This window comes from Xenopus tropicalis, chromosome 5 (genome assembly GCF_000004195.4).
Source record: "Xenopus tropicalis strain Nigerian chromosome 5, UCB_Xtro_10.0, whole genome shotgun sequence".
NCBI classification, from domain to species: domain Eukaryota; kingdom Metazoa; phylum Chordata; class Amphibia; order Anura; family Pipidae; genus Xenopus; species Xenopus tropicalis.
The window spans coordinates 29,786,808-29,811,874 of NC_030681.2; the positions used below are offsets into that span (position 1 = coordinate 29,786,808).

General features: G+C 37.1%; 1 protein-coding gene across 4 annotated transcripts in view; it reads right to left on the bottom strand.

The window, feature by feature from the left end:
• Nucleotides 1-25,067, bottom strand: part of kif16b (kinesin family member 16B) — a 131,943-nt gene that overhangs the window by 81,780 nt on the left and 25,096 nt on the right. For all 4 annotated transcript variants that reach the window (XM_002931754.4, XM_012963845.3, XM_012963844.3 and 1 more), the window contains 5 exons: nucleotides 24,503-24,671; nucleotides 24,137-24,268; nucleotides 19,615-19,790; nucleotides 14,563-14,628; nucleotides 14,050-14,109 (listed from right to left, as the gene is read on the bottom strand). In XM_002931754.4, coding sequence (XP_002931800.1) covers nucleotides 14,050-14,109; nucleotides 14,563-14,628; nucleotides 19,615-19,790; nucleotides 24,137-24,268; nucleotides 24,503-24,671 — 603 coding nt within the window. The remainder of the gene's footprint in view (nucleotides 1-14,049; nucleotides 14,110-14,562; nucleotides 14,629-19,614; nucleotides 19,791-24,136; nucleotides 24,269-24,502; nucleotides 24,672-25,067) is intronic.

Sequence of the window (25,067 nt, forward strand, 5' to 3'; positions counted from 1 at the left end):
TATTCTTTTCCCATAAGTTATTTAATAAGAAGCTTGGGGTAGGAGACCACTGGAACTCTACTACCAAAGGGCTGCTCTTTGTTGGGAATATAAACATTACTACATAGAGATTAGGGGTTTCTGGACAGATTTTTCCCAAATCTTTTAATTTGTGGCTGTATAAACTCTGTACATTATTTCTTAGAATTACTTTTCAGATCTCAAAATAATCCCCTATTTGTGTTTGACATGCTCTACTTTTTAATGTTAGATGCACTATCTATACAAAGAGTGACGGCAAGTCCCTTCTTGTCACGTTCAATCAATGAAAAACAGTTAGGGTTACATTTTCAAAGAAGCCAATTCCAATTCAGTCCTAGACATACTAGTGTATATTTAAAACATACTGCTTGGTAAAAAGTTGAAAACACTGCACCACTTTAAGTGTTTGCACACTTCATTGTAACTCAGCAGCTTCAACCCAGGGCTCATTTATGAATGCAAGTTCAGTGTGCAAAGTGAATGCCAGACAGAAATTGCCATGTTTTTTACCCAGAAGGCAATTTTCCCATAATTCCAGTGCCTTTGATGCTGTAAGGGGGAACTGCACTTGGAGCCGCTTTCAATGCTTCAAAGCAAATGCAATTGTCTGTATGCATTCTGATTTGGGATTTCTACCAATTGTTATCAAGATTCTGCCTGCACGTTGAATTTTTCAGCACAAGTGTGCTGTGTGTATTGATGCAAGCCCAGAGCTACTGTAACCTTTGAGGTTTCCTAGCGTCAACAAATGGATTTGTGTGTGATTCATACGGAGAGACTGGTGAGGAGCAAGGGTGCAAGAGCAAAGAGCTGCTTTGGACTTCTAATGAATAACACTGACTCACACAACGACTGCAGGGATATTTTGCACAACTGCAACAGTGGCTGCGGCTTTAAATGAGCCCTACAAAGAGAAGTGAGTCATGGTAGCTAAAGCTTGCCACAGTATAACATATACTTATATCCTTGACACAGGAATAGAAGCCTAGCTAGGTGCCCCAGAGTACTTGCCCCACACAGCAGGTGTCACATGGCTACATATAACTACCAGTGGAACCCTTTGATGTGAAAGGGTTAATCCAAATTGTACTTTCTTAGTTCTCTGATCTACTGACATCTTCATTAGTACAAGATGCCCTAGCAATGCAAGCTTTCAGGATACCCGCAAAAGCATTATGACAGGCTAATCTCACCACTGCTGAGAATATCTAGAATCTTGCAGACTGTAACGGCAGGAGCTATGCCAGCTCTAGACACTCAGAAGCATGAAGCTTTTGAATAAATCTACATAAACAAGCAAACAGTATAGGCAACTGCCATCACACCACTGGCCTATTATTGCTCTGTGTAAATTGTAGTGAAGAAATAAACTTTTATTTGCCTCTGGTCAGTGCTTATTTTATTATTGTTTAGAAATGCATATATTATGTGATATTTATCCATACTGCCGTTTGAAATGCATACAAGTTAAACGGCCATCGAGAAGTTCAGCTCTATAGCTGGCGTGTAAGTGCCACCTAGCGTTCAGGCAGGGGAAATGATTCCACAAGCACAATATGGTTGGGAGTGAAATTGTACATCTGTTGTCTCACATTATATAGGTCTACAATAACCGAAATTGCTCTCCATAAAACAAAAGATGCATAATATTGTGCAAAATGGGCCGTTTTGCCTTTCACATCACGGCTTCCCGGCCAGCCACGAGCCTATGATTGTTCCTCTGTCTGTTTCTCTGCCATCTGGTGATTTGTCTTTTTTTTTTTTTTTTAGACTATTTAATACAATATTAATAGAAAACTTTCAAAAATGTTTTTCTTGCATTGTAAGGATTTAGAAGAACCCTAAATAATGGGGTGTACTGGGATATCTATAAAATGTATTTAAACTGTAATAAATGTTAAAATGAACATCCTTTTTACTAGTTTTAATGATTTTGAAATATAATAGTTTTTTATTGCTTCACACTAGCCAGCCATATTGTTTGGCAGCTGGGCAGGTCCTGCTGGAATCAGATGTTAGACCAAGGAAATACCTACAGCAGTAACTGGTGCATATGCTTCCTTTGCCCAGCAATGTATCTGGTGCAACCAGCTGCTACTCTATAAGCTGTTCTATTAGTCTGGGACTCACAGCATGAGTGGATTTTTTTGCAGTAGGAAAACTTCTTGAGGAAACTCACTAAAACCCATTAAAGGCAGTACCGGTATCAGACCCCTTATCCAGAAACCCATTATCCAGAAAGTTCCAAATTACAGAAATGCCATTTCCCATAGACTCCATTTTAATCAAATAATTCACATTTTTAAAAACAATTCCGTTTTTCTCTATAATAATAATAAAAAGCACCTTGTACTTAATCCCAACTAAGATATAATTAATCCTTATTAGAGCTAAAACAATATATTGGGTTTAAATACTGTTTAAATTAATTTTTGAGTAGACTTAAGGTAGGAGATCTGAATTATTACAGAAAGTTCCACAAGCAGATTGATTAAATGTGATCTAGCTTATTTACAGAAAGAGGGGCATATGTAGGAAACACATGGAAATGATTCTGATCTGTACTTATAAGTACAAAACAGAAATACTTCTAATAAATGTGTGTAGTTTCTATAATATTAGCAGAGAAGCTCTGGAATGGTAATCCCTAACCAAGGCAAAAAGAAAGCTAGTTACATTACTCAGCTCCACAAGCTACGCATGATACATTTGGCAAGAATTTATTTTTGCCTTCAATAAATGTAAATCAGGAAAATAAATGTAAGTGAATGAGCCCTCATATCTTGCCCCTCTGTCAGTGCAAGCTGTGCACTCATGATGAAACCTCCAGTAACTTCCTTGTAAATTCTCTGAAGTGTGTATTGGAATACAGTATGTGAGACTCTGCATGTATCATGTATTACCCACATGTACATGGATTTTTATAAATATTTAAAAAAATGCATATATGCATAAACTTATAGAAATGAGCATGGCCAGTTTAACAGAATTCCGTGGATATTTCCGAGATATTTTTCCAGAATTCCGAGATATTTTTAGAGACATTAGTGGAAGTATATGGTCAATGTGTGACCCACTAATGCTAGTCAAAAATAAGCACAGATTCTGGGGTACAATGTACACAATTTCTGACTTTGCTGTACAATGATCTGTGAACTTGCTTAATAAGCCTTGGTGCAGTTAAAGTAACTATGATTGGCCAAAACTAAGCTGGCCAACCACTGAGCCAATTGTCATGGGCTTGTTATCACAATTTATCTTGTACTTATAACTTGATTTAAAGTGAGTGATTCAGTACCATGTGTACTATACAGGGCTGGTATCGGTTAGGCAGGCCCATCAGGGGCCCACATACCCAGGTCAATAAGCTGCCAACTCGGTCTGGCGGGAACTAAATTGGTCAAAAGCTTTTATCGGCCTGTGTATACCCACCTTAATACTATTTTATAACTGCAATGACTTTTTGTATTTTGTGCGCAAAGCATTCTTTTTCTATGCACATATTCACTTTTTAACTACACAGTCAAAGAAGATATGAAAGGAGCATTCACTACCCACAACATACCCATAAACAGATAATGATGCTATTTATGATATATGAGAGCACTAGATCACATATGGTAATAAAAATATAAAGCTTATTTTCCTTTATTATTTTAATAAAATTAACAACATTAAAGAGGATATCAGGAACAACAATATGGGACTCCTATCAAAAGAAGTAATGTGTAAAATTCAAACATTAGTAAAAAAATCTCATTAGGAGTTCAAAATGAAGGATTGCCAACATTGTCCTCAATGCATGGCTGAAGTTCATTTAGGATTAGCGTTTAATGCAGGAGAAGACTGTCGGTACAGTGTGACAGAAGGCTTAATAATCCAACACTATCAAACTATTCAACAAGAAGTTAAACTTGCCTACTAATTTCAGACTTTTCATCACAGCTAACAAACTAGGATTAGGGAAATTGGTTGGAGACAAAGAAGCCAGAAAGTAATTTTAGCTTCCTAGTGGAAAAAGAATGCTCGGATACTTTTTTCATTATCTCGAAGAAATTGGGTTCATGTATCGCCACAAACTGGAAAAAGCTTTCTGAAATGGAGATGGTTTTGTACTTTATTATAACAACCAAACTGAAACTGACTGTACCTTAATCTATGTTTAGAATGGAAAATGTGCTAGCTGCTTTATACTGAATAGACTATGACTGACAGTGGCATCATCTATCTTCAGGGCTGGGGGGGGGGAACTAAATTATGGTGTTTGTCTTTATAAGCTAAAAATGGCAAATCAGTATGCTTGTTAGAATGGAAGAAAAATTATATTCTGATTATAACCTGTAAACATCCCTTTGTATTTTCTTGGGATGAGCTTTCTGCTAATTGCTATTATACCTCTCTGAACTAAGAAGCAATCTACATTTGCTTGTCTGCATTTATCATACTTGGGTTTCAGCTGAATAACTTGTTTTGTTTTTTCCATGAGAAATTTGCCAATAGGATTTCGTACAATCAGTGTATCTTTTGTAAGGTAAAAAAAGGTTGAAAAAAAAAAATGAAAAACCAGTGGATGAGAGTGTTTACAATCAGAATCCAAAACTCTAACATCTGTCTCACATCTGTCGAGCCAACAGGAAAGAAGTGCTCTCTGCCCCATTCATCTGATGCTCCATTATGAGGCATTTACAGGAACTCCAGAGCCTCAGGAATCTGGCTTACAGAACAGACTCTCTGGAGCGTTATAACACAGAGCCAGGTATGCTACAAAAATTAATGGAGTATGAGAAATGTAGAGAGATAACATGTAAAAAGAGACTAAGTTCTGAGAGAACAATACATAAAATAATATACCTGCATAAACAGCAAGAACACATAGGGCCTTTATACATAAACTCAATATCTATGTCATATTTAAACTACCCTATGTCCCCATTCACTGGCTTTAGCACATAGTGCCCACTATTAAAATATAAAAAAAAAAATATTTTTTAGATTAAGGAATAGGGAATTTAAAAATTCATAATATAGCTATTTGTACTTAGCCATTTTATAAATCTGTTCTCTAAATGCAAAGCAATGTTATTTGACTTGTCTTTCTTCTGTCTTGTTTCCATAAATATGTTCTGGTTATTTGTACACTTTTTATAGCAGTAACATTTCTACAAAACTGATCAAATATACTCTGCTGTTCTCCTTTATGAATGCTCATGCTTTCTTTTTTTAAGTCGCATGTTGTCCTTACAGGGGTGGTGCAAATATCCAACAGGCCAGACAGAATTTTATCCCCTAAGAGGTAATATTATGCTTGTGACAGGGCTGTAAGAAAAGGTGTTTGTGATCAACAAAAATAGGGTCGGTTAACTGGGTAATGTTTTAAACGCATTGTATTATATAAGTGCAGGGTAGCATTTTAAAGGCCTTCCCTGCATGTTTCTTGAATGGATCAGTGTCTTTGTATGATGTACCTCTACAATGAACAAGAAGCCACAGTCAAGAAAAAGAATATTCACACTGGTTCAGGACTGACAGACAAGGTGGCATACTATGCTCTTACTTCAACCTGTACGCTGACCATAAAATGAAAGAAGCCTCATTGCTTATATGCAAATAGTAAAAGATAATTGAAGATCCTTAAAATAAAGTTACAGAACAACACAATAAGGAACATGGAAGGATGCGTGGAATGTGAGGTCAGGCTGCTAACCACAGAGGTGATGCCAAAGACAAGGAGATACCTTTTGCCTCCTCGGCATTGACAATAATCTATTTGTCAAGAAGTACAACACGGACTGCAACTAGGTAAAACCAGGAAAAGGTGATCAAATTAATGGTACAGGTGTGTCTATAAAAAATAACATCAGAATTGTCCAGGCTATGATATTCTCTGTTATTCTTTATGAATGTAATAGGTGGACAATGAAGTTCCAAATTACAGAAAGGCCGTCTCTCATAGACTCCATTATAAGCAAATAATTCTAATTTTTAAAAATGATTTCCTTTTTCTCTGTAATAATAAAACAGTACCTTGTACTTGATCCCAACTAAGATACAGTTAATCCTTATTGGGGGCAGAACAGCCCTATTGGGTTTATTTAATGGTTAAATGATTCCCTTTTCTCTGTAATAATAAAACAGTACCTGTACTTGATCCCAACTAAGATATAATTACCCCTTATTGGGGGCAGAACAGCCCTATTGGGTTTATTTAATGGTTAAATGATTCCCTTTTCTCTGTAATAATAAAACAGTACCTTGTACTTGATCCCAACTAAGATACAGTTAATCCTTACTGGAGGCAAAACAATCCTATTGGGTTTCATCAATAATTATATGATTTTTAGCAGACTTAAGTTATGGAAATTACGGAAAGACCCAGGTCCCGAGCATTCTGGATAACAGGTCCCATACCTGTACTTTAGTGACTTTTGATATACAGTGGAAAGCAAGGTAAACAAACAAAGGGAGCGTGGACTTCCACTTGAAGCACACATGATGTTTCTTCCACTTAGTGGGTTAACATGGAGTCTTTTTCATGCATTCGTTTCTACCAGACAAAATGTTTATTGTTCAATTTTCTTGATTTGATTAGTTGTGTTTATGTTTTAAACCTGTCATATTCATTAAAGTGCTTGCCATTTGCTGTGTGTAACCCTGTGTAGCAGTTTGTATATAAATCACCTGCACCATGAAAGCCATGAATAATGTCAGTAAATAAATGCTTCTGTATGCACAGTCACACCATAACAAACAGCATTTAGCATTCAGCACTCCACAGCATCAATATACTAATTCTTGCTTGTGGACTCCAATTGGATTGTATTTGGAGCTTATTTTTTGCTTATTTTCTCTTAAGTTTTATTTTGCTTTAGTGCAAATTATCAGTCGAATACGAATTGTTTGACGTGCATATAAATGAATGCAAAATGCACAGATGTCAACATGAAAACAACTGCAGACTAACACAAAAAAAAAAAATGTGAATAACACTAAAAACATCTTCATCATATGAATACCTATACGGATTGAAACATACCACTTGAAAGTTCTACTCGCAGGGGCTGATTTATTAACATTCAGATTTAAATTTAGACCCATTATAAATGATGAGACTTTTCATTTTTGAATATTCGAGTTTAGTGAAATTTCAAGTTTATTCGAATTGAAATAATATATAATGCATTTCCTTGATATTCCTACATTTTGTTCTGGTCCTCTGAAAAAAAACTTACAATGGCGGTTCTACTGTAGTTTGATATCCAGGATTTAATGTAAGGTACCTATACTCGAGTATAAGCCGATCCGAATACAAGCCAAGGTACCTAATTTTACCTAAGAAAACTGGAAAAACGTATTGACTTGAGTATAAGCCTAGGGTGGGAAATGCAGCAGCAACTGCTAAGTTTCAATAATCAAAATAAATACCAATAAAATTACATTACATGAGGCATCAGTGGGGTATATGGTTTTAAATATTTATTTCAAAGAAAAACAGTAAACTAGCTCTGTAAGTGGAGAAGAGGGTCAACAAAAACAATATGGTATCAACGATGATACCTTAAGTGTACTACCCACTTAACTCAATCAGCAACCAAGCTAAAACACAAAGAGTTAAAATCCTTCAAAACTATATATAGTTTATATAGAATATAATGTGCAATGTCTAGTGCAGAATGGGACAGGTGAGGATGGTAGATGAATTTGGGAGCAGGCCAGAGCACAGAAGGGTCTGGTTGCGGGTGGCCTAATTTGCACAAAAAGGACAGAGGGTGCTGGTCTGGAGGGACCCATGGCACCCGACTCGAGTATAAGCCGAGGGTGACTTTTTCAGCACATTTTGGGTGCTGAAAAACTAGGCTTATACTCGAGTATATACAGTAACTTTACACTAACAAAGCTGTGGGTGCTAAATGTATAAATGGGGTGTACTAATTACACTTGCTAAACCATAGAAATAGTGGAAGATGTTGGCCTCTGCATTCACAATGAAGACATATCTGCATATCTGGGTATTTATAAGGGGGAAAAAAGTGGAGTGAACTAGTGAACCCCACAGTTTGTTTAAATCAGACTAAACAGTATATTTAAGTGTTGTCCATAAAACAATCAATTAGACTGATCAAACTATATATTATATATATATGGGTTACATGGGCAACAGATCCCCTAAAATTAAATTGCAACATTACAGTTTATAGACTGTGATTATTGTTATTTATTTGGCCTTTTACCAAACAGATTCCTTGGCAATTTTCTGTTTTTGCTACACTGCAAATTTGCAAAGAGCAGTTTATGGTTGGTCTATTGCACCTTAAAGGGGTTGTTACCTTAAGATTAAACATTAGTATGATGTAGAGGTTGATATTCTGAGATAATTCGCAATTGGTCTTCACTTTTTTTTTTATTTAGGGTTTTGTTCAGCAGCTCTCCAGTTCGGTATTTTAGTAGGTATCTGGTTGCTAGGGTTCAAATTACCCTAGCAACCAAGCCGTTGTTTGAATGAAAAACTGGAGTATGAACTGGAGACTACAATATTTTTTGGCGGCTGGGGCCAGTGACCTCCCTTTTGAAAGCTGGAAAGAATCTGAAAAAAAGGTAAATGATTAAACAACTACAGTATAAGTAAAAAAAAAAAAAAAAAAAGACCAACTGAGAAAACCAACCTTTAAGAAAAAAATTGTCATAAGTGGTGATTTGTAGACTGAGAAATTTTCAATATGGTCACTACATGACAAAACATGTCTCAAATTACTTTTTTTTTTACTTATACAGGTATGGAACCTGTTATCCAGAATGCTCAGGACCTGGGGTTTTCCGGCTAAGTCTGCTGAAAATAATTTAAACATTAAATTAACCCAATAGGATTGTTTTGGCTCAAATAAGGATTAATTATATCTTAGTTGGGATCAAGTACAAGGTACTGTTTTATTATTACAGAGAAAAGGAAATTATTTTCAAAAATTAGATTTGCTTATAATGGAGTCTATGGAAGAGGGGCTTTCCTTAATTTGGAACTTTCTGAATAACGGGCTTCCGGATAACTGATCTCATACCTGTAATAAAAATAGTTGATATGGCTTAGATCTGCACCCCAAAAGCCCCCTTATAGTGTGATTACGGCACCAATGAAACGTGAGGATGAATGTTGCTGCCATTGACTTTTATTGATGTTCTCCCTACAATTGCACCTAATGCTGTATAATCACAGGAACAGATAAATTATCTGAGCAGTGTGTGTGCATATATGGTTCATATTTTGGGGGGGGGGGGGGAATGACAATCCCAGTCAGGGTGTATAACATTTCTTTACCCAACTGGGACGGCAGGTACAGAATAAAAGAGACAGGAGACCAAGTAGCCATTGGGAAACTGTTCCTGATATATAACTGTCTGTTAAACAGCTATTATGGTAAAATAACTTAACAATAAGTATTGCATTTCTAAAAAGTATTTATTTCCCCTTTAATTCACAACTGCTTGGTATTTGTAACATATGTCTAGGAAATAAGGAATAAGTCTCATCAAAATGTTTCTCAATTTCCTATGCAAATTTCCTATGAACTTGGTAGGCATACTTCATAATAAATCATTTTTTATCTCTCTCCAAGCAGTCGTTTATAAAATGCTGAACCTTCGTAAATAGAGCCATAAATTTTTCAAGATACAGTGGATCCAATAATGTTTGCTCAAACTGAGAAATATTTAATTAAGCATTTAGAAAGTTTCATCTCCAGTATCTACTCAAGAGATTTACCCTGTATGTGCCGAGGGGGTCTCCAACATGCTGAAGTCTTCCCTAGAAGCTGTGCTTTAAGATGACTGCACTTTCACAGTACAAAAAGGGGCAACTGATAACTAATACAATTGTGAAAAAAAAACAAATTAAAGGAAAATATCTTCTTTAAAAATGTAGTTTAATTTCATTTTGCTAATATCTGAAATACTGCTCAGGCTGGCAATGCAACACAACAAGCTATGTACAGGCTCTAAAGAAACAGCAATTACAGAATGGCCAATTTTAAGAAACTTTTCAATTATTCTACATTTTTTATATTTTATAGTTTTTGAATTACAGGTATAGGACCCGTTATCCAGAATGCTCAGGAATCTGGGTTTTCTGGATAAGGGAGCTTTTCATAATTTGGATCTCCATACCTTAAGTCTGCTTAAAAATCATTTAAACCTGAAATAAACCCAGTAGGATTGTTTTGCCTCCAATTAGGGTTAATTATAGCTTAGTTGGGATCAAATACAATGTACTGTTTTATTACTACAGATAAAAATTAAATCTGTTTTAAAATTTAGAATTATTTGATTAAAATGGAGTCTATGGGAGATGACCTTTCTGTAATTTGGAACTTTCTGGATAATGGGTTTCCGGATAAGGGATTTTCAAATGGGGGTCCCTGACCCCAGCAGCCTATTGCTCTGTGAGGCTACATTTTTTTTTGTTATTGTTACTTTTTATTATTTGTCTTTTTATTCAGACCCTCTCCTATTCATATATCAATCTCTCATTTAAACTACTTCCTGGTTGTTAAATATGGACCTTAGCAACCAGATAGCTGCTGAAATTCCAAACTGGTGAGCTCCTGAACAAAAAGTGAAAAAACACAGATAACAAAAAAACTACAAATTGTCTCCAAATATTACTCTCTACATCATACTAAAAGTTAACGCAAGATGAACAACCAATTTAAGTATTTTCCTATGCCAAATGGAAATAGTATCTGGACACATTTTCTGCTCTTGTTTTGTTTCCAGTAGCTACTATGAATGTGTTACTGGCTCCGTTTGCAGTAAATGGTTTTAAACCATTCACAAGAAGCTAGCAGGGGTGTCACCTAGTATCAAGTGGAACATAGTGTTTTTTCACTGGGGGCATGGAAGGGTTAAATAGGGTTTACATATCCCATACACTGAAACAGTAGAACCCCATAAGCCCTGTCTATAAAGCTGAGAAGTAAAAATATGCTGATTTTTCTAATACAATTGTAAATTTTACTTTTTAAAGGAACTTAAACAATGGCTTTCCCTTCCAAAATCACATTTGGAGTGTGAGCGGTGCTCCCTGTGTATACCTATGTGCAGTATTTTTTCCCAGAATTGTGCTGCAAACTGCAAGTTAGGACTGCACCATTTGTGCATTGGTATTAAAAGGGCATTAGCATGGGGTTAGTTTGGCACAAATGCTATTTACCCAACCTGTATTCAGAGACCTGGAATTACTACCACATTAAATACATACTGACACCAGAAATTAAACCTTTTTTACATCTATCAAAAAATTATCTTTGTATTCTCTTTATAATTATGTCTTGAAAGTACAGTATTTCCTGATGCTTTCACATTCCCTGTCTGATCCCCCATGTTCCCCTATGAGGGGGATGCCATATTTGTGCAGCAGTAGGCCGTTAGCATTAGAAGCTGTAACTGACAGCTTGAGAAGGGATAGTCAGGTTGGCAAAACAGTCAGGTTTAGGAACTTCAAGTAACAATTATTTACAGAATCAGTCCTGTCAGTGAAAAATGATCAACATGACCTATAGTTAACTTTTTATGTTCATTAATATTTTGAAAAGTAGTTTTTAGTGTCAGTTTCACTTTAAGGGTGTCAAAAGCTTCAAGGGAAGCTCTTTGTGCAACTATAAAGCAGTGTAAAAAGTCTTGATGCAAGTATCTGTGATAAAAGGTATCAGTAAGTTCAACATTGGTGTCCATTGTAGTCTGACCGTACTTCTGGCTGTGTTCTTAAATGGCCCTTCATGACGTATATATTTTTTTACATTCTGTCAACAAACAGTTTTGTGAAGTAAGTAGAATAGAAATAATTCAGACCCTGAAGTGCCCTTTCTCTATCAAACATGGAATATGTACAGAATAGTTATGGTTTACAGATCCTTGTGCTCTGCACCTTACACTAGATTTTTCATCTGGCTAAAACTATGTATGCCACTGTATGTGCAGCTTCTTTGGGACGGTAAATTTCCTTCGCATTTTAAAATAAAGTACAAAACAAGTGAAAGTGAAAAAGGCAAGGAAGACTGGTCCACTTTAGCATTAATGTTTACTGAGCCTGGCATGTAAGTAAAAAATAAAAAGAAAGGATTATCTCATTATTGAAGGCAGCATCTCTAAGGAATATGCCTCGCTTTCTTCTCAGTTCAATCCCTTCCCAGACATTAAACACAATCAGATCATCCTGTCAGCCATCTGCCAGGTAGTTACACTTTCTTCTCTCTTTAAAGTGTGAATGCTTTCTGAGAACTAGCCTGTTAAGTCATTTGGAAATCACATAAAGATACACTTGTGGTTCCTAGTCAAGAAGGTGACAGATATCTGGCATAAAAATCATGGTGGGCTAGAAGAGAGCTATAATGTAGAATACTCATGAGTTTCAGTAACAGAAGAAGCAAGTGCTGTGTGTGTCATTGTGTATGTGAAGATATCCACTAATGAACACAATAACTTTATACAGGTATGGGATCGGTTATCCGGAAACTCGTAATTCAAAAAGCTCCTCTCCCATAGACTCTATTTTAATAAAATAATTCAAAATTTTAAAATATATTTCCTTTTTCTCTGTAATAATATAACACTACCTTGTACTTGATCCTAACCAAGATGTAATGAATCCTAACTGGTCCCATACCTGTATTTTTATATCAAGCAATGGTATACTGGAATGGCATGAATAGAGAATTTAGTGTGAGATGTGTCTGATTTTCAACAGGATTTGGATAAACCACATCCAAACCTTTAATTTCATGTGACCTTTGAACACTGCATAACTGAAGTGAAAGTCTAAAGTCACATCCAAAGTTTCTTCCTAAACATCTGTCTGTACTTTGTTTCTGTATCCTCCAAAAGAGACAAACTCACATGTTTTGTTGTAAATACTTTTTCTGTGTCTTGTTAAACAAAAAATACTAGATATATATCTTCTATACAAGCATTTTCTGGAATTTATTTTTATTTTTATCTGGAATTTATTAATTATTTATTTATTTTTATAGGTGAGAGTAATAGTTACTAAAAGGTTCAACTCACCTGAACAAAACCATTAACACTATGGGGCTGATTTACTTACCCACGAACGGGTCGAATGGAGTCCGATTGCATTTTTTTCGTAATGATCGGTATTTTGCGATTTTTTCGTATGCTTTGCGATTTTTTCGGATTCTTTACGAATTTTTCGTTACCAATACGATTTTTGCGTAAAAACGCGAGTTTTCGTATCCATTACGAAAGTTGCGTAAAAAGTTGCGCATTTTTCGTAGCGTTAAAACTTACGCGAAAAGTTGCGCATTTTTCGTAGCGTTAAGTTTTAAAAAACTCGCAAAACATACGAAAAAGTCGCAAAATGTTCGTTTTCAAGTCGGAACTTTTCCAATTCGGGTCGGATTCGTGGGTTAGTAAATCAGCCCCTATGTATTAAACCACAACAGTTAAGAAAACCAGCGATGTGGCTTACTGTGCCGGCACTGGCAAATATGGTAGATGAAAATAAAACCGATGCATTTTTAAAACTTACATTTAAGAAAAACTGTAGTAAATAAATAGAAAGCAACTGAAAATGTGTGGTACTTTTGGAAAGGAAAGAACCACTAGCGGCTTCTTACTGTATAATTACTCAGTAAAACATTTGTAGCACCCCCTTTACATTCCAGGGCCAAATTCAAGCTCTCCTTTCCCTGGTTTGCATCTGGTTGTGATCCCAAGCTATGGGGTGATGCAAAGACCCCCAACCGACTTTAGCACAAAAAAGAAGTATTTATGGTGAACTCTAACTTTCATCCATTGATAAATATGCTTAAAAAAATCCATAGGAATAAATAGAAAGTGGGTGTGTTTTTCTGTGGTGTGCTCTAATATCACACTTTGATAAATCTGCCCCTAGAATATAACATGCGAAAGAGGCTTAGGGAGAAAAGAACTTCCCTTTAAACTAAACAAACATGACTAGGAAGGTTTTTTATATGCTGCCTTGAACAGAGACTCCCACACCAAAACAGCACAGTAAATTCTTACTTTGAGTATGTTTTGGGTCTCATTCCATTTGTTGGTCCACTCCTTGGTCAGTTCTTCAACCTAAAAAAAGACATATGCAAACATTTAAACTGTCTTGCTTTTCTTTCATTAATAAAACTACTAGATCAGTCAATAGAGAAATAATGTAATAAACCAAATCCATTTTAAAATGCTGTAGATCATTTAAAGGAACCCTAGTTAATATTTATAGGCTGGTAGTAACAGTGCTATTTTGTGTGATAAAGGTTTCCATCCTACATGTTCATAGAGAGAAGAGTATTTACACATGCATACCTTTATATTTTATGCTTATACTAAATATATATTTATGGAACATCAGTACACCAGTATGAATAAAGAACATCTAAAAATAACAGCCAGTGCTGACTTTAGGTGTTCATTTTACTGCCAGTGCCAATCATAAAACACTGAATATGTTGAAATAAATTATCTGTGGGGCGCAATAAAGGATGAATAAAGGATGGTTATAAAAGACAAACGGTTGACACTTACGCGTGCTTCATTTTGCTGGAGTTTCTCTTCCATGCTCAAAGCTGTGGGAGAATCCAAAAGTGCAATCTACAAGGAGGGAAGCAGAAAAAAGGTGAGAAAGAAGGTAAGATTAGAAATAAAAACCTTCATTGTAAAGCTATATACTGGAAAGCTTCTGATTCTGCGGATTATCTTCCCATATATGGGGCCCTCCAAAAAGTCGATCTGTACCCGACCCTAACCAATCTGCGCCCAACCCAACCCAGTAATGCCCCTTTATTTATAGACCCGTGCTCTTCCCATCTCTGAAGTCAAAAGGGGGGGGCAGGGCAGAGACGCACCTCCACATAGAGGCTGCTAGATGCAGAAGCTGGACACAGACAAGAACTTTAGAAGGAAGAGCTCAGCCCAAACTCGCCCACCAACCACAAATCTTCTGCGACTGTTGACATCAAACCAATGAGTTTCAAGTTGGCCCACACATCCAGGGTCGGACTAGGGCAGTGATCCCCAACCAGTTGCTCGGGGCAACATGTTGCTCACAAACCCCTCAGATGTTGCTCTCAGTGCCCCCAAACCAAGTAGATATTTTTAAATTCCTGACTTGATGGCAAGTTTTGGTTGAAAAAAACAAGATTTACTACCAAATAAAGCCTCCTGTAAGCTGATAGCCCTTATTTGGCACCTCCAGGAACTTTTTTGATGCTTGTGTTGCTCTCCAAGTTTTTTTTACATTGGACTGTGGCTCACAAGTAAGAAAGGTTGGGGATCCCTGGACTAGGGGGCCCACAGGACTGCTGCATGGGGGCCCCCCCACCCCAGTCAAGACATCAAACTCCCTCCCCCCCACCACATACCAAACTCCTAATTGTGGCCGCGATAGGAGGGAGATGCCCAGTGCTGCCAGCAGTTGGCAGAGGAAATGGGGTTTTTTTTTTGGTGCCCCGCCAGCCCAGTCCGAACCAGCACTCATCACTAGAGCAAAGTATACTTAGCTGGCAGGAAATATCTTTACAGAGAAATTAAAATAACAATTCAATCCAGTTTTCAAACATTATATTGATACTATTGTACAGATAGTACAAAGAGATACTATAGTGCAGTATAAGTGTAGATAAATCATGGCAAAGAAGCCAATGGCTATTTCAAGGAATAGGCTGGTAGACTCCCTTTAATAGCACCGCACTGTTTATTAAACATAACATCCTTCTTTATGTTGTTATTTTTGCAGCAAGCCTGAAAGAGAACAGTTGATTACTGTTCAAAATATAATGAATCATCTCTTTAGGGAACTTCACAGCACATTTCACGTAAATAAACAAACAATGCGGCCAATTACATCTCTGCACCCTAAGTAAAGTAAGCTATTTTTCATAAATTATATTGGTGCTGTCAGTATTTTTTTAAAGCATCCTGCAATAATCATTGTAATAAATAACAATACATTTTCTAAAGCGGAAGGAATGTGTAAATATACCTTGAGTATATATGAAAGAAATGTTTCTGGTGGTGCAGAGGTTTGGGCTACAGCCTGCACTCCATTTTATGAGGGTGGGAGGGGGAATAACTTGCTTTGATCTACTGAGTTATGGTTTTGTCATGACAGATTACTTCTTCTTTACACAGACAGTTGTAAGTTTTAACCAGTAGGCATTTACAAGGCAGTCATTCAGGATCATTAATATTATAATTATTAAAGCAGAAGGAAAGATTAAATCACTGGGGGGTGGCAAAATATTAGGCACCCCACATTGATTGAGATCGATTACCTGGCACCCTGGGCCAGGGCTCCTGTTCTCTAAAAACTGCACCGGCCCAGGGTATTTCTGCAGAAGATCCTCGTCACCTTCCCCTTCTGAGTTTTCTCTCTTTTTTTTTTTTTTTGTTACAGGAGCAGGAGCATGCGCAGTGGAGTGAAGGCGGAACTTGGAAATGAAAAGACAGCTCTTTCACTCTAGTGAGCATGTGCAAGCCCCCCCCCCCCCCCAAGAAAAGGAGGAAAGATCACATTGAAGAACTTCTGCAGAAACACCCAGGGTCGTGCAGTTTTCTGCTAACATAAGCACTTGCCCAAGGAATTAGGTAAGCTATAACATTAATGTGAGTGTGCCTAGCATTTGGTACCCCACCCCCAGTGATTTAGACTTTCCAACCATTTCCTCTGTACTGTGCAATAAATGTATGTAAACACTGAACATACAAATAACCGATACAAAAGGTAAAGAAGAAAGTTTTATCTTTTTGTGTAAATATACGTGCAATAACTGGGGGGCTCAAGTACAAGAGCACTATGGGAAGCAAGAGCGCCTATGTGCCTCCCCCTGCCCGCCCCACACTAATACAGCCCTGACTAACACAGTCAGCAATGAAGCATAAAAAAGTCAGAAATGGGGATTTTTAAATGGGTTGTATATATCATGAAATCTGTCTGCTTTATCAACATATTATGTACTTCATTTGTTGGGAAAAGCTGCAAGTTAAAGAATATACTTGCTGTGCTCTGCTAGCATGCATGTCCTATATAATTTACTTCCTATAAACCACTGGTTGATGTTATCTTAAAAGTTTATAAATGAAAAAAGAGTATACAGTATTTCCCTGTTCCATCTATGCTTTTTTTTAAAAATGCACAATCTTTGCTAAAAAAAAAAGCAGCCCACAGCAGTATGCTATCACCACCATACCGCCAATACCAACAACCTAATACTGCCCACACCTAAAAAAAACATCATGCAGGTATGTGATCCGTTATCCAGAATGCTCAGGACCTGGGGTATTCGGGATAAGGGGTCTTTCCGTTATTTGGATCTCCTACCTTAAGTCTACTAAAAAAATGATTTAAACGGTAATAAAATCCAATAGGATTGTTTTGGTTCCAAGGTACAAGGTACTGTTTTATTATTACAGAGAAAAAGGAAATCATTTTTAAGAAAATGTGACTTATTTAATTAAAATGGAGTCTATGGGAGATGGCCTTTCTGTAATTAGGAACTTTCTGGATAATGGGTCTGATACCTGTATCTACAATAAGATGGTAGCAGTGTGCCATGCTGGCAATATTTTTTTTGTAAGCTTGTAGTCTCTCCCTATGAATGCATAGTATAGCTCAATATAAAAGCACAGATTGTGCTCATGTACTCCCAGCTATTTCTAATAAAGTGTCATGTTTTTAATCTTTTATCCCTGCTGGCCCTTCCACCTGCAGAGTAGTCACAAATAACCACACGTCAGCAATCTTTGACTTGATGGCTCTTCACAAACCAAATGACCTTTAATTATCAAGCTGTTAAATGCAATCGGAGGGAACATTTTGTTCTAGAGGACACAGTTGTCAAACTACCTGAGAACTGTTGTCAAAAGCATAAGTACAGTCCAAAGTGTGTGTCTTTTTACTATAAAAATTAAATCAACTGCAATGGGCGTTTAAAGGAGAAGGAAAGGAATTTTGGCATTTTATTGCCAATAGATTAGTTACAACAGTGCAAGCTAGAACACTATATTTATTCTGTAGAAAGCTTTAGCATATCTGAGTAAACAGCCCTAGAAGCTACCTCTGTTTAAGATGCCATTTTAGCTTGGTCTCAGAAGCTCCCATGCTGCAGCTTCTGGCTGCTGGTAGCTCAGATTACACAACACAGTAAGGAGGGGGAAAGAGTTGAGATGGGAGGGGGAGGAGAAGAGGGGTAAACTGAGCAGACTCATGCCATGCCCTGAAGGATTTTTCTGAGAGCAGGAAGTCTGACACAGATGAAGATGTATACACAAAAGAAAAGAAATCCCCTGTTTCTTTTGATAAAGGGCAGCTTTTCTGCGAGTGTTTATGGCTGTATTTACATAGACTTAGTTTTTAACTTTCTTTCTACTTTAATGAATAAGCTTTTCAAATTGTTTTTTACTTCTTAGAATTTATTGATAGAGTCAATGATTCATCTGTGAGTTCCTCAACCTAACATTTCCCTGGATGCAACCAACACACTCATGCTATGAGACACTGTCAGATTTCACTTCTTCTAACTGGCTGATTCCATCATAAGTGAGCCACTTGCAATGCACTACAGACAATGGGTTGATCTGTTTGCACCTTGGGTTAATGAAGCACACTAATAATCTTTTATAAACCTTTGTTCCCTAGCATTCCAGGATTATAGCACTACTTCAATACAAAGCTTTTGTGAACATAAATGACTCCTTAAAAAAAGCAACACTACTACTTTTTTCTTTTTGCTGTTTAGAGTGTTATTTATGAATACATAACTGAATCAAACCCTCTACTGAACTAGGCAGAGAATACAGGGAAAGTTAATATAATATAAAACCTTCAAAACTGGCATTGGTGCAAAGAACCAGTCATCAATTAAAGTAGCTCTCTAATCATAACTTCCAGCAGATTGCTTCCACTGACTTTTTAAGGTCAGATACTGTCCGAAAGGAACTTTATGGCAGGCAAATTTTGATAAATGAGACCTACAGCATCTGCTGTGTTACAGACTGCTTTTCTACTGACAAACCTATCCCACTAAATTAAAATACAGCTTTTTAAACAGAATAGGAGTTATATATATGGATCAAGAACTCTAACAAGATTTTTAAACCTGTCCGATCAATATCTGGCAGATTTTCAGTTTGCTATCACTGGGGCAGTTCAATTGGAGTGCCCCATACATGGGCAGATACGCTATTGGTAGATATTAGCTGCTGATTTGGCTACTTCAGTCAACAGCTTATATATGGCCACCTTTACAACAGCTCTCATGGCACAAGGCAGCACATAGGCAGTGTAAGTTTACAGCAAACTGTTGAAATGGCAACTTGTGTACTTCTTTGTGTCTAGATTTTAAAAAATTGCAGATGCATCAAAAATAGCATCTCTTTAAACAATAGGGCTTTCTGTCAGCTTGCAACTGGATATGAACAACAGAAAGTGGCTTATTAGAGTCTTGTCACTTTCTTATTTCTCAAAGAGGCATGTGCTCCTTCTAACTCAAATAAGTGATAATGATCATATTAAGACCCTGAAATAGATGCCATTACTCAAAGAAAGTTAATTATAAGTTGAGAATTAAAAGCACTAACCTGATTCCCTTGAGCAAGCAGAGCTTTCAAGCGAGCTATTTCAGCTCGAAGCTCACGAATTAGCTTGACATTAGCATCCTCATTAATGGTGGGCTTGTTGATGATGTTTTTGGCTCGATTTGCATAGCGAAGTGTACTTAAGGTTTCTCCATAATTGATATCAGCAGGCGAAATAGCTGTGAAGAAAGAATTCAAAGACAAATTATTCAGTACCTCAGGCTTCAATGAGCAGGAACGTGGTTTGTAATTTAAAAGTCAAATAACTTATTTGAATGTGTAACCTAGAAACATAGAAAAGTTTGATGGTAGATAAGAACCCCACTGGCCTCTTTAGCCTGCCCGTTGCTTATCTGAACAGTTCAGCCTTTATAGAAGCTTGACCTAATTTCACTCTCAGGATTGTCTTCTGTCTACTCAAGGCATTATTGTTCCTCTACGGAATTCTCTTCAACAACTTGAATAAAGGGACACAAAATACAAAATGCGTGCTTATATATACAGGTATAGGATTTTTTATTAAGAATGCTCGGGACCTGGGGTTTTCCAGGTAAGGGATCTTTCTGTAATTTGGACCTCCATACCTTAAGCTTGATAAAAATAATTTGAACATTAAATGAACCCAATAGGATTGTTTTGCCACTCATGTCATTTAGTTTGGATCAAATATTAAGTACTGTTTTATTTTTACAGGGTCTTTGGGCCTTGTCATAATTTGGCGCTTTCAGGATAATGAGTTTTCGGATATTGTATCCCATACCATACAGGGCCTTCTAACACCTCTGTGCCTTCTATAACCTCTACCTTGCTACTTAATTAGAGGCACATTTTATTGGTGCTTCTCATTTTTGTTAGTAAATATACCTAATTTTTATTAATTATCAAATGTTCATTTACATATACAATGTAATGGACAGAATCCCTTTAAAACAACCGTTTCCCTGTTAATATTCATGTCGCTGTGTTGCCCTTTGAGAGACGGGACAAGACAGTTTGTTATGATTTATGGCTATCTTTGTAATACAGCACGCTGACAGATATCTCAGCTCATATGTGAGCTTCAACGGTGTAGCTTTTAGGGATTCTGTCATGATTTTTATTGCTATATTCTTACATAACAAGTTCCCCTTTATTACTAAGAAAGTAAACTTAAACAATCAAGGTCAACATATTCTCTAAGGAACACTTTATGATTTACCATACATTATACGCTACACGTATCCACCAACAGACTTTCCCGTCTCTTTATTGAAACTATAGCAAATAAACTTGCACAGAACCCCAGAGCAAGGACTGCCGGGGTGGGGACTTCAATTTATCCTTTAACCATGCCCTAAATAGATCCACACCCATTTTCACAAGGAAACATAGAAAACTAACAAAGCAAATAGAACAACTCCAACAAGTGAAACACAATACACAAAATCAGACAAGATGGACATATCTCTTCTAATCTTAACATGATAGCATCAACATTTATTACCTACTATCAACATCTCTATAGCTCCACGAATAAAGAAAACACCATGGCTATAGACTCATTCCTTGAAAAAAAATATAAATTGACCCCATTAACTCCAGAAATGAAACAAACAATAGAAAATGATATTATGCATCAAGAGATAGAAAATACAATTAAAAAACTAAAATTAAATAAAGTCTCAGGCTGCGGTGGCTTCTCCTCTCTTTACTATAAAAATGTTTAAGGCCAACTAACTTCCCATTTATACAAACTCTTTCAACACATTACTAAGCTCCACCCAGTTTCACCATAAATGAATGAAGAAAGGGCATCAGTAATCCCAAAACCAAATAAAGACCCACTATCCCCAAAAAATTATAGACCGATTTCACTCAACCTAGATATAAAAATACTAGCAACCATATTAGCCTCTCGACTGAACAATGTTTCTGCATTTACTGACCAAACATGGTAAAACCCTCACTCTACTGCAAATATAAATACCAACCTTCTCCACAAGAAAAGTTCAGCGCCACGCAATTGGCTCACTACATACAACATCAAGCAAAGCTCTATGAACACAATACCCTAAGGGGCTCATTTATCAAAGTACAATTGCTTCCGAATACAAAAGAATTGTTTGTTAGTTTTTTTAAATTTTTGTACTGTGCATATTTTTTGTGAATTTTTCGTTAATTTGCGCAACTTTTTTGTACTTTGTGACAAAAAGCACACCAATTTGTGTGACAAATTTCGTTTTTGTTGCGCCGAGTACAAAAGTTTCGGATTCATTCACGCTTCGGTATCATGACTTTCCTTGGGCCAGGTTGGAGCTGCAGAGTGCCATTGAGTCCTATGGGAGACTTTCCTTGGGCCGGGTTGGAGCTGCAGAGTGCCATTGAGTCCTATGGGAGGCTTCCAAAACCATACACAGAAGGATCAAAGTCGGAAAGGTTTTCCCGCCGTTTACGATCGTTCGGATACAAAATTTTGTGACTTATTTTTCGGGATATTTGCGATCATCAGAAATTATCGTATCTAATCCGAACTTCGATGTATCAGCCCCTAAGAGTATCAAGCCTGGAAGCCATATTCCGACAATCCCTGTTATAACCGCAAGCTCTTAGTTTAGTGTATAAAATCCTTATTTAACCCTCCCCGAACAAAGTATGGCACACACAGCCAGCATAGGGCAGGCAGAGTATGGCACACAGAGGCAGCATAGGGCAGGCAGAGTACGGCACACACAGGCAGCATTGGGCAAGCAGTACATACAGGCACACACAGGCAGCATTGGGCAAGCAATAAATACAGGCACACACAGGCAGCATTTGGCAAGCAGTACAAACAGTGACACAATGCTGGCTCTGCTCCTACAGTCTGTCTGAGGTGTGAACAGGTGAACAATGTGGGCGTCTACAGTCTTAAAGGTGTGAACATTACAAGGGTTTACATCCTGAATCTGAGGTGTAAACAATGCAGGGGGCCAGTTAATCTCAGTACTGATACCACTTAAATCTTACACAAAGGTAAGCAGCCACAGCTGCCAGAAAGGTGGCAGGCCACCAGTTGGACAGCACTAACCTAAAGAGCTCTAATCTGTAAATTTTTCCTACAGTTTTCCTATCATGCTTTGAACAGAGAGATATTTGTGCTGGCATAGTTTCTCTTTCTGCAGGCTATGAGATGACAAAATACTACATTATTTGATTCCTAGGCTAAACCCCTGTCTAGCTTCTTATTAGGACTAAGGAACAAATGGGGGAGTATGGGACCTGAAAAAAAAGCTTTAGCAAACCAGTCTAGATGGGGGAAAAGATAAAAACAAACCAATAAATGAAAACAAAGGGATTTTAAAAAAAAAAAAGTTATAGGGACCTTTAATTGCTGTGAAATTAAATACAGCAATACAACAATTAAATATTGAATGACTAACGTTTTAAAATAACCACATGGTTAACCAGTTATGGGTAGGTTGTACTGAGGATATTATGGGACAGCAGTATTGTTGCTGAACCTGGGTTGAAAGCCTTGCTAACAAACTCACTTTGACAGCAGTGTGCTCCATTGGCTTTAGTGATTAATGCGTATGCGCCAATTAGAGTCTATCTTACAGCAGCCTCTAACAATTTGCAAAAGAGATATCAAATGTTTCAGTATGCTTCAGAAAAAAAAGTAGATTACCTCCACTGCATCCTCACTGTCTAGGTTCCTGCTTCCCTTCTCATAGAAGAAGATAAAAAGGTGGAGAACCACCACTTTAACGAAGACCATTTTCTGCTAATCTGGTCGGTATCACTAATGAATGAGTACGTAGGAAAGCTCCATAATAAACTGAAGGAAATTTTGCACACATGTAGTGCCTAGACCAGTGCAATGTTTCCAACACAAAAGTCTATGTTGCCATAAAATAAAACATGCCCCATCCAACCCATGGGTCGTCTTTAGGCAGCCCAAGTAGTCCAAATCCTGTTCACTGAGGTTAAGTTCAGAAGCTAAAGCTTATTACATCGAAAAGATGCCTTACCATCTAGTAAGATACTGCCTCACTGGTGTCTAATGAAGATAGTTCGTATGTGCAGTTTAAATGCACAGGTGTTTGTACTGTGCCACACTGTTCTATATCATTTATGCTGATAAATATGACTCTCTGTGCAGAAAAACTTATCCCAACACTATGCTAAATGTTTTTTAAAAAAATAAATGAAAGTGTATTAATGTAATTGATAAAATGTATTATTTAAAAGCACCTTAATACCACTGAAATTGAATGGGGAAAAAAGTCTGGATACCAATTGGGACCTTTTTGTTTGCAGATCCTTAAACTGATTGTGTGATATATTATTATCATTATTAGTATTATTATTATTTATTAGGACATTTCAGCTGTTTGCAAGTAAGCAAAATAACCTAAGATCACACCATGAAGGAATGGACAAAGAAGCATTATTGAATGTTTTCAGCCAACATTTTTAAAGGGAAGTAAACAAATCTGTCATTGGGTGAATTCAGCAGTAAGCCTCCAAAAGTTAGATAAGAACTAGAGGAAATTGAAATGCTTACTGGCAATCATTATGGTCTTGGAGTTTCCTCCCAGGCTATCTTTTAAGAGCCAAGTCAGAACAGAATCTCGGTAAGGCACGAAGACTTGCTTTTTCTTAGCAAGATGGTTGGCTGCATCCTGAGATAAATCAGCTGAAAAAGAGAGCAAGAAAATGAAATGATTGCAAATATTTCTCTTCCCTTTTCGTTGAAAGAGGACGCCCTAGGGGTATTTTTATAGTTTTAAATGGAGAAATAAGATATTAACCGTGAAGCTGCACAGAGAAGAGAGCTGTGCCTACTGAATGCAATGCAAAGAGAAGGGAACAGTTAATGTCAACCACACACATAAATGGAAGAATTACAGCAGTGAATGTAGGTGCATACCTAAGGCAGAAATGACATTTCCCAGAGTGACTAAGGATTTATTAATGTTTCCTCCTTCCTTCAGCCGCACACCTGTAGCACCAGTGGCATCGGCTCTCTCACTTCCAGCAAGATCCACTAAATGAATCTTGCTAACTGTTTCGCAAGGCATTTCAGCATCAAATTTAGCCTGGTGAAAGAAAGAAGAGAAACAGTAAATGACATTAGCACACCATGCTGCCGTAGTCAAAGAAGTGGAGCTAATAGCAGTGAATAGGAACAAAAAAGCATTGCCAGAATAGACTAAGCTGGGTGGGTAATAAGTTAAAGGAAAAGTTGACCAAAATATTTCTATCTATTTATCTATCTGTGTAGAAGAAACAAGATTGTTAATGGCCACAAGGTGCTCTCTTGCCTAATCAGACAGCTAAAAAAAAATAGTGCCCTATGGAAAAAAGTTGATCAGGAGTTGTTCAGTTATTTGCCAGGCAAAAAAATCACAATGGGTCCACATCAACCAATGGATAAGGGCCATGGACAATCTGTTCAAATTAGCCTAGTCTGATTCAATACGTATTTGTTCAAA